General features: G+C 34.2%; 1 protein-coding gene across 1 annotated transcript; it reads left to right on the top strand.

Moving 5' to 3' along the window:
- Positions 1-1,402: 1,402 nt before the first annotated feature.
- LOC149784467 (E3 ubiquitin-protein ligase TRIM56-like) lies at positions 1,403-4,267 on the top strand. Its single transcript, XM_089932992.1, has 2 exons — positions 1,403-2,514; positions 4,103-4,267. The coding sequence occupies exons 1-2, from the start codon at positions 1,477-1,479 to the stop codon at positions 4,265-4,267; spliced, it is 1,203 nt and encodes a 400-aa protein (XP_089789118.1). The 5' UTR covers positions 1,403-1,476.
- The last annotated feature ends 6,983 nt before the right edge of the window (positions 4,268-11,250 follow it).

Genomic DNA, 11,250 nt, shown 5'->3' with positions numbered 1-11,250 from the left:
TGTAAGCTGCTAGCAATAAGTTGCTTTGATCCCATTCAAGCAAATTCGGGTATACTGATTTCCATTAAATGGTACTTTGCTTTTTTTGAAACAAAGCAGTAGATGCTACAAGAAAGGATGGATTAAAGTTGAATTTTAAAAAAGTTCAACACATAAAATGGATCTACAGTGGAACCAACTTAGCAGAGAATTTTCAGATAAATCACCCACCACCACCCACATCCCAATGTGTGATGTCACCTGTTCATTAAAATATGCAATTTTGCTGCATGCAGATCTTTCCGGAACACACCTGCGTACACTGTAGACACATACCGATACTTGATAACAGCCTTATCCAGCGCGAAATTCAAAATAGTCTCATACTAGATGGTTGTGCTATTCCACATGGATTTACAAGTCACCAATTATTGGATTTGCTCTGGAAACATAATGTATCACCAAAAGAACCTTTCAGCCGACGGTTGCTCCACAGCCGCGAGAAATACAGGTAAGTGCTTAAAACGTACACCAATGTGTTCAGCCAAACATCTCTGTAGATGTTAGCAGCTTTTAACGAATAGGTGATATCAGCCCCTAAACCAAAAAACAATATCATCGGGGGGAGGGGCTAATTTATCGGCCTAAGCAGAGAACTCCCAATAAAAGACACCAGTAAATAATGCCCATTGTTTCTAGGTGACTTTACTAAAGATGTTATAAAGTCTGAACCTATACATACAAGACACGTGTCAATAAAAAAAAAAATTTATTGCTATATCGCCCATGTCAGTTTTTGCTCTACTTAAAAAAAATATATTCAATACACTCGCTTATAATCGGGACCTTACTGGAAGAAGAAAAAGAAACATTATACCCTGATCTACCGGCGCATTATATATCTGCAGATCGGTGTCTGTGCAGTTTGCATTCACATTCGACTTATAAGCGAGTATAAATGGAACTTAATGTCAATAAATGTTTTAGTTAATTTATCATTAATCATAAATTTACAAACTGAGATAATATCGTCTGCATTTGGTTAGCATATTGAATTTCATTTATTAATGAGCGTAATCATGTTGGTTACTTGTGTGTGAAATTGGTGATAAGATGAGAATGGTATGTGATTCACAATGAGCTAGGATTCCGTCCCGGACAAGCTGGTTTATTTACACTATCTCAAGGTGATTATAGAGGTAGCATAATTATTTTTCTTTTTAGAAAAAAATAATTGAGATTTATTTTCAAAATTTCATTCAGCTAATTCCACAAGATTGTATAAATCGCACGATGTTCTTCCAGTCCAGTGAATCTTTTCCATTCAAAACCCGTTCTATTTTTACAATATTTTACCCGTGTAGTTTTCAAGTACAGTGACTTCCCTTGGTAAGCTATTTTTATCGCACATTTGCAGCCGGCTTTAGGTGTTATACCTAAATTATGTAAGCCAATGGGTTGTTATTCGTACAACCAAAGTACTCAACACTCAACAAAATGGCTGCGAAACGACAAGAATGCAGTATCTGTATGGACAGTTTTAAGAATCCGAAGATGATACCTTGTCACCATAGTTTTTGCTACAAGTGTCTAGAGGATTATGTACATACTAACCTTCGTAAAGGTCGGTTTAATTGCCCCATCTGCAAAAAATGCGTAAAAGTACCTTCATGCGGCTTGTCAGGTTTTCAAAGTAACTTCTTCATCGATAGTGCATATGGTGAGAAATTTGCATGTGATCTTTGTGGCCCGAAAAGTGTTGCATGCGGTAGGTGTTTAGACTGTGAGGAGAATTTGTGTCAGTCATGTTGTCATGCCCACCAGAAATCGAAAGTTAGCAGACATCATAAAATAAGTGATTTGGGTACTTTGGATTCGGAAATGAAAGGCAAGATTCGACAAAGAATATTCTGTGAGAGGCATCCTGAAGAAGAGATTAAGCTTGTTTGCCAGATGTGTGATGTAACGATGTGTGTTTTGTGTAAAGCGGTAAACCACGATACGCATGCCTCAAAAACGGTACCTGATGCAGCAGCTGAAGCGCAACAGAAGTTAGAGGCAAAATTACATCAGTGTACCGAAAAGCTGAAACGTCTAGATGTTTGCTCACAAACGGGAAAAGAAGTTGAGAAGAAGATAAACGATACAGAGCATGAAGAAATAAAGGCTGTTGAACAACAGCATTCACATATACTGAGACTCCTTGACCAGGAGGTCGTAAAAATGAAAGACAAAATAAAAACTATTTACGGAGAGCTTAGAAAAGAAAACGAAGTTTTCAAGACAGATGTGCAGAATGACACTCAAACGTGTTCCAGTGCATTTGAAAGTGCTGAAACGTTAATTAATCAAGGGACACACATCGAGAAAATCCAGAATTGTGCAAACCTTGAGCGATTAATCGATAAAGTCACATTAAAAAGCGATCAAACACCGCCAAGTCTAGATAAAAAACTGTTTTGCCCTCCTGCAATCAAGCCTGGTCAGCTGAATCATTTGCTTGGATTTGTGGAAGATTCTACTAAAGTGACTCCCGTAAGTAATAATTTTCTGAAACTGCACCAACTAATGTTTGTTTAATTTTTAGACTATTAGCCTGGGTATTTTATTCTTGCCTTTGATTACACATGTATTAGTTGTAGTTCACAACAATAACAAAAATGCAGCCACCTCTTCTATTCTTTGCGCATCGTTTGTAAAGGCACTCGTATCGTTTGAGGCTCTGTGAAGATAACTTTTAAAACTCGAACATGCAGAGTAGGAAATGATACATTATAAAGTATGTACGGGCTGATCTAGTATCGAATATTCTTTTATAGAAAGACTATTTACGAAACCATTCTTATAATTGTCACATATCAACAAAGAAGACAAGGTTGACTATCTATATGAACAGTGTTATGTTTTGCTAAATAACATAAAACATTGTTTGGTCTAACTACTTGAATGGCTAGATTACAACTGACTCAAACAGAGAAAACACTCACACAATAGTTTCTCACGCTAATGTTATAAGAAGGAATATAGGGTTACAACTGAGTGAAAGCCTGGAACTGACCTCAGGTGACCTGAAACTGTCGGGAAATAAATTATTTGTTAAATTTTATAAAGCTTGTTGTCTTCACTTTTTTCTTGGTACGTTTTCTATGAGCCTAAACACATAACAAAGAAAATTGGGCGTTTGTCCGGAATAAATGAATTTTGGCTAAGATATTTCAGAAAACTGTTTTTGTTTATTTAAATTCCTCTAATTTTGAACGTTTTTAAATACCAAGCATTATTTTTCATATTTGAAATCGTAAGTGAAATCAACAGGCTTTTTAAACAATGCCACAAAAAGTGGAAATATTTGTTTCAGATCCTACCCAGGAACGGTAGGACTGTTTGAAAAAAGACGAATTGATTCAACTTGCCAGAAAATATGATCCTTCTGGGATAAAAGCTTCCTTAAGGAAGAAAGAAAAAAATATTTTGGTCCAGTATTTGGTAGAAAAGAGTGTTTTAGATAAATGTGCTTTGGTTTCGATCAGTAAGTCTGTGTCAGACTCTGGCATAAAAGTAAAGGAATTAAAATGAAAATGCAAGATGGAATTTGAGTTAAGGAAGCTGGAACTTCAGAAAGATAAAGAAGAAAATCAAATGCAGTTGCAATTGGAGAAAGAGAAAGAACAAATGTTATTACACAAAGAAGAAAAACAAATGCAATTAGATAAGGAAGAGAGATAGAAAGACAAATGCAGTTACAAAAAGAACAAATGCAGTTACAGAAAGAACAAATGCAGTTACAGAAAGAAGAGAAACAAATGCAGTTGCAATTGGGAAAAGAGGAGAGATAGAGAGCAACAAACGCAGTTGCAATCGGAGAAAGAGTAGCGAGAGAGACAGACGCAAATGCAAAGAGAGAAGGAAGAGAGGGAATACCAGTATATAATAAAAGAAATTGAGCTGGCAAGTGAAATTCGGGTTAGTGCCCCCTTTCAGAGAAAAAGAATTAGACAAATACGTCCCTCGTTTTGAACACATTGTGGAAAATTTGAAATGGCCAAGGGAGCATTGGATTATATTATTACAATGTGTACATGCTGTTAAAGCTAGTAATATTTACTATTCACTGTCACTACAGCAAAGTGTTGACTATGATCTGGTTAAGGACCGCGTCTTAAAGAGTTATGAGTTAGTCCCTGAGGCTTATGAGCGAAAATTCAAAAACTATATAAGCAAAGACGCTGGACAGACTCATGTCGAATTTGCAAGAGAAAAGAGCAGTTTTTTCATAGGTGGTACTTAGACAAGAAAGTTTATAAAGATTATGAAAGTCTCAAACAAATTGTATTACTTGAAGAGTTTAACAACTGTGTCCATTGTGACATTAAGACTTATCTTGATGAGTGTTAGGTCGAAACCTTGGAAAATGCTGCTCGTGCCGCTGACGAGTATTCATTTGCTCATAAGGTTCCTTTTGTACGCAAGTCTTCCACCCAGCAGTCTTTTAGTAGAAGAGTATTTCAGCCTAATACAAGTCCTTCCAAATTTCAAACTGGCACAACTTCTATAAATCAAGCATCTGATAAGCTTGATTAAAACTCCTTGTCTCTTCCTACGTGTATCTCTTGCAAGAAGAAAGGACACGTTATTTCTGATTGCTAGAAATTGAAAAATACGCGTCAGAATCAAGACAGACCTATTCCAAATGCTCTTATTTCTAAGAGGTCAGGGTCACGGTCACGGTCATGTATTGAAAGCAATACATTTGTTGGGTCAAATAAACCCCAGTCTAATTTCATTTTTTAGAATTATGAACCATCCATGTCGAATGGATCTATTTTACTCGGGTAATTCGGGAAAGCCTATCCCTATTAAAATTTTAAGGGACACAGAAGCTTCTCAGAGTCTTTTATTATCAGGTACTTTGGCTTTTTTGAGAAGTATTCTTCTGAAGAGAGTGTTCTTATTCAGGGAGTAGAGTGCGGCTTTGTTAATGTTATTCTCCATTGTGTAATTTTGTCATCAGACATCGTCTCAGGACCCGTGACAGTCGGATCAGTCTCAGTTTTACCCGTTGAGGGCATTCATTTATTAATAGGCAACTAGCTAGAGATAAGGTTGTGGTTAATCCACTTGTAACTGATAAGCCTTGTTTGCATCAGAAATCCGATCCTATTGAAAAAGAACTCCCTGATTTATACCCAGCTTGTGCAGTTACTAGAGCAATGGCAAAGAAAACTATTCAGAATGATGTTGATCAGGAAAGTATTACGTTAGCTGACACATGTATTGGTCAGGCTTTTGATGAGGTTACTTTGTCTTTTTGTCTGAATCAATCAAAAGGTATAAATCACAGTGACCGTCTTTTAACTACTCATTCTCTTTATTTTAATCAGGGTGACAAACGACAGTTACTTGTCGAACATGAAAAAGATCCTGCGATCTCCTGTTTGTTTCAAAGAGCCCTTAGTGAAACTGAAGCCACTGAAGCACATTTCTGTTATTTCATTAAAATTGGAATTCTTATGAGAAAATGGAGACCTCCTGAAGTAGCTGCTGATGACGAATGGTCACTGAACTATCAAATTGTAGTTCCAAAATCGTATAGACAGGTAACTCTTAGTCTGGCCCATGAAACTCATTTGGCTGGTCATTTAGGGATCAATACAACTTATCACAAGATCTTAGCTCACTTCTATTGGCCAAAAATTAAACGTGATGTTTGTAAATACTGTAGATCTTGTCATACTTGTCAAATGGTAGGAAACCCCAAGAAGAAGATACCTAACGCTCATCTGCAACCTATTCCTGTATTTGACTAACCATTTCGCAGAATAATGGTAGAGCTGTTGGTCCCTTACCTACGACCAAGTCAGGTAACCAATACTTGTTGACCATAATGCGTGCGTCATCAAGATTCCCGGAGGAAATTCCTTTGAGGAATATTAAAATTAAAACAATAGAGAAAGCTTTAATAAAGTTTTTTATGCTCAATTTGGCCTTCTCTGATCGGTCTAGTCTGATCAAGGGTCAAATTTCATGTCTGGAATTTTCCAGCAAGTTATGTACAAATTATGCATTCAACAATTCAGATATGTTGCCTATCACCCAATGGGCTTTAGAAAGATTTCCTCAGTCTTTGAAAAATATGATTCGATCATTTTGTTTTGATATGTGTAAATATTGTGATGAAGGCATTCATTTACTAGTGTTTGCTGTTAGGGAATCAGTTCAAGAATCTCTAGGATTCAGTCCCTCTGACCTGGGTTTTGGACACAGTGTGCGTGGACCACTGAAGTTGATGAAAAAGAACTTCTTTCTAATGAAGATAGTGAAATTAATCTTCTAGATTATATTTCCAATTTTAAGTATAAGTTATCAAAGGTTTGTGAGGTTGCAAGAGCGAATCTGCACTGTACTCAGTCGAAAATGAAATTAAGATATAATAAAAACTCAAATGAAAGGAGTTTTTTGTTCTGGTTCTCTTGCCCATACCACAAACTCCTCTTCAGGCCAAGTATTATGGTCCCAACACTATTGAAAAGAAAGTTAAATTACATCATAAATTCTCCTGGCCGGTGAAAAAAAAACAACTTTGCCACATCGATATGTTAGTTGAATATATTGAGAGAGATAGTTCAATCTTGCAATTAATTTAGTTGTATATGTCCCACTCAGTGAGGATTTAAGTGAACGAATGTCATCGGACTCGACTGATTTTGGAGTGATAATTCTTAGGAATTCAGAAATTATGAATGATCTGGACCAGAAACTTTCACAGCAAGAAAGGAATGAACTTAAACAGTTATTATTTGAATATAAGCACTTATTTCCAGGTGTTCCTACAAGAACCGACAAAACTGTACATGACGTTGAAATTGTAAATTCCACACCTGTGAAACAACATCCATACAGGATGAACACTCTCAAACATGAATACTGTTCATTCTCCCACGGCATTTGTTTTTCTTCTCTCTGTAACTACATTGTTTCTCTCTCTCTCTCTCTCTCTCTCTCTCTCTCTCTCATTTTCCAACAGCACTCCTTCTCTCTGTCCTCTTTCTCCAATTGAAACTGCGTTTGCTTCTCCTTCTGAAGTTCAAGCTTTCTTTACTCTAATTTCCTCTTCTATTTTCATTTTGATTCCTTTACTTTATATTAGAGTCTGATACAGATTTACTGATCAAAACCAAAGCACTTTTATCCAAAACATTCTTTTCCACCAAATGTTGGACCAAAATATTTTGCATTTCTTGCATCGTTAAAGAAGATTTTGCCTCAGAAAGATCATATTTTCTGGCAAGCGGAAGCAATTCATCTTCTTTCAAACAGTCTAACTGCTCCTGGGTAGGATTTGAAATAAAAATCCCCACTTTTGATGACATTGTAAAAAGCCTGCTGATTTCACTAAAGTTTCTAAAATGTGAAATAATACTTGCGATTTTAAAAATTCCTAAACTAGGGGTTTCAAATTTCAAAAACAAAGTTTTCTTAAATATTTTAGCAAAATTCGTATACATGTAATGTTCTATCATCGTCTTTATAAAACTGAAAAGACAAAATCCATCAAATATTTATTGTTGAAGTAACAACTTCAGAGAAAGTAAAATAAAAAGAATTGATGGGTAACAAATGCAGAATGAACTTTGTAAAATATCAAGGAGATTTATAAATTCGATCATGCTATTTTATATAGACGTGCCAAGCTCCTACCCTACGATGCCACAATCCATTACTTGCACGGTAGTAATTGATGTATATCATATTAGATACAGGGATTGCATCATGGTATCAAATTTTAAGTAATTTGTCCTGAAATATATTTCTAAGTTTAAGGTAGTTATATGTTCTAGAAACTATATATGAAATGCATATAAATTATTCACTAATATGAACACTTTCCTTTATTTTCAGCCTCTGGTAAGTGATTCCATTTAGATTCACCAAGGTTGTAAAATACAATGAATCGGTACGTATTCTAAGACAATTAATATCAGCCAGATAAGTAAATGCTTTTGATTAAATGGAACTGGCTTTACTTTTACGTAATTAAAGATTCGGCAGGAATACGTACGAATTATTCACTATATAAACAGTTTTCTCCGAATTACGTACAATAAAGTGTGCATATTCTAAAATAATCGACCTTTGTTAAGTAACAAAATTTAAATGCACGATATTGACAAAGTAACGGAAATTTATATAATTCAACGTTTAAAATATGCTCTGGGCTCTTATGTAACCGTGATAGCGTGAGGTAGAAAATTCATTTTCAATGAATGCTTTGATTGTGGCCTTCTTAAGCCTTTAAATGAACACTGATACGATGTATCTATTCTTTGCTATCGTTCCATTAATTTCCCTAAGTAAGCGTATATACTGTGATTTTCGTAATAGTACTAGCATATTTTGATATAATCCTCGTTTCATTCTTGTAGTAATTATTGCTGAAAATATTGCCAAACGATTAAGTAATCATACGTTTTGCATTGACCTATTATGGGATACCTACACATTATTCATTAATATGAACCATGTTATTTACTTTCAGAATGATATAAGTTTTTTCGCATAAGAAAATCCGTTTTTGTATGTATAAAAATTCAACGCTTACTAAAGAGTAATCAACCACTGCTAAATGAAGAAATTAAAATGCTAGATATTGAGAACGTTACAGACGTGTATGGCAATAGCATAAGTTTGAACTTTCATTTACACTGAGTCCTTTAATCGTTTGAATTCTTGTACACTGAAAGATGAAAGAAAAAACAATCTGCAGGACGAGGAAAAGAAGAGAGAAAGTTTTAATGTAAAGAGAGAAAGAAACAAGAGAAATGGAGTTTAATTTAAAAGAATTAGGACTGACAAGCGGAAATCACCTTCCCCATTTTCATGCAAGTTTAGTTTTTAATTTTACCAGAAATATTAGGTTAACAAGGAAAAAAGGTAGATCAATAATTTCCTCATTTTGAGAAACTTCCTGGAAATTTTATAGCCAAGATACCTTGGACTTTATTTTTACAAAGTGGTAATTATGATGTGGTTAAAGAAAGTATCACGAACAAAGGTTTAGCAGATGTATACAAGAAACATCACGGACTCATTTCGAATTTGCAAGGGAAAAGGAACAATTCATTTTTGATAGGTGGCGCATAGCCAAAACTTTTGATCAAGATTATGATAATCCTGGACAGCTCATATTAGTTGAAGAGTTCAATAATTGTATCCATAATAATGTCAAGAGCTATCTTGATGTGCAAACGGTCCAAACTTTAGAAAATGTTGCTCGTGCAGTTGATATCTATTCATTGAATGACAGCTTTAATATGGATAATTATGAACCATTCATGTGGAACGCGTTATATCACTTCTTGGTGATTATACTAAACATATCGCTATTAAAATACTAAGGGACAGAGGAACTTCACATAGACTTTACTTATCAGGTACTTTGCCTTTATCTGAGAAGTCTTCTTCTAGTGAAAGTGTTCTTATTCAGGGAGTAGATTACCGCTTTGTCAATGTTCCTCTTCATTTTGTAAATGTGTCATCAGACGTGGTCTCAGTACCCATTATAGTCAGTTCAAAGACGTCTTTGCCCACTGAGGGTAATCCTTTATTACTAGGTAAATGAGCTGACTTAAGATTAAGTAATTGACATGATTTGTTTGGTGATAAATAGCACTTTTTGTTTGCTTTGAAAATAACCATTTTGTACGATTTAGCGATCCTTCTTGTCCTTCCATTAACTTATTTGAGTAAGCATATATAACGGTACCAGCATATTTTAATCTAATCAGTTTATCATTGTTTTAGTAATTTTGCTAAAAATAGTTCAAAGCTTTTATGTAATTATACGTTCAGCGAGTAAATGTTACGGCATACCTAGGAATTATTTACAAATATTAACATTTTCATATCATTTCAGTTAAGAAAACTCATTCTTATAAAATAAAGTAAATCATTGCATATTGTAAAATAATCAGCCGATGTTAAATGAACAAACTAAAATGCATAATGTTTAGAATGTTAGCAAATTTATATCTTTCAAACTGATAAAATATGCTATGTGTTATTATGTAGCTGTAATAGCGTGAGCTAGAACATTCATTTACACAGTATGCTTACAAAGTATATTGACTAATATGAACAATTTCCTTTAATTTCAGCTTGACGTAAGTAATTTCAATTGACATAACTTCTTCTTGCAGAATAAAGTAAATTAATGCATATTCTAAAATAATCGACCACTGTTACCTCAAGAACTTAAATGCATGATATTGAGAAAGTCGCGGAAGTGGACATCTTTCGATAGTAATGAACATGCTTGTGCTATTTTCTAACGGCAATAGCGTGAGCACGAACATTCATTTACTCTGTATGCTTTAATCTAGGCCCTAGAGGCATTGAAATGTATATGGTTAGTTATTCGAACATTTATTCCTATAAAGTGTATACACACAGCTGCAAAGAACTCCATATATATATATATATATATATATATATATATATATATATATATATATATATATATATATATATATATATATAATGTGTCTTAGATGACTCTGATATTTTTTATATTTTCTCATATTAGAACTCTCTTAGAACAAAATAAAGTAAGAAATAGAAAAGAAGTGTTTCATGCCAAAGAGCAAGCTAGCAGTCGTTATTACGTTTAATGTTTATCGGCTATGTGATATGTGATAAATTAAGTAAACACAAATAAAATTTAAGCAGGTATTCAGGACACAAGAGGCTGGGAAGGATAAAATCATATAAATCTGCTATGATTCACATACACAAACACACCAGCACGACATAAAGATATATACTATTTTGTATTTAAACATATAGATTTTAACGTTACTCTAATTTTATTTTAGAATTTTAGTTACACTTACACATGGTTTGCAATATTAGATTATTAGCATGAACTTATTTTAGTAAGTTCATATATTTCCTATAGTATTGAAGGGAAGTAATTGCCCACAAATCCAAGAAGAAAAAAATGAAAACTAATGTCCTTTGATTTCGTACGAAAGGTGACACTGTTCAATGTAGCAATTCATTGCTTGCATTGCATTAATTTATTTACTCAAACTTATATACACCAATTTTCTAACGGTCTCGCCTTATTCTAATATAATCATCACTATTTTCATTTTACTGATTTTTCCTGAAGGTCTCCAAACGACTACCTAATTATACCTTTGGCATTTACCTTTTACCTGCAAATTATTCATTAATATAAACAAATTCCTCTAATTTCAGTATTCAGTAAGT

Source organism: Sinohyriopsis cumingii, chromosome 14, assembly GCF_028554795.1.
Source record: "Sinohyriopsis cumingii isolate HCF-2022 chromosome 14, ASM2855479v2, whole genome shotgun sequence".
NCBI lineage: Eukaryota > Metazoa > Mollusca > Bivalvia > Unionida > Unionidae > Sinohyriopsis > Sinohyriopsis cumingii.
Note: the sequence above shows the minus strand (reverse complement) of the source record. Positions and strands in the feature narration are given on the sequence as shown.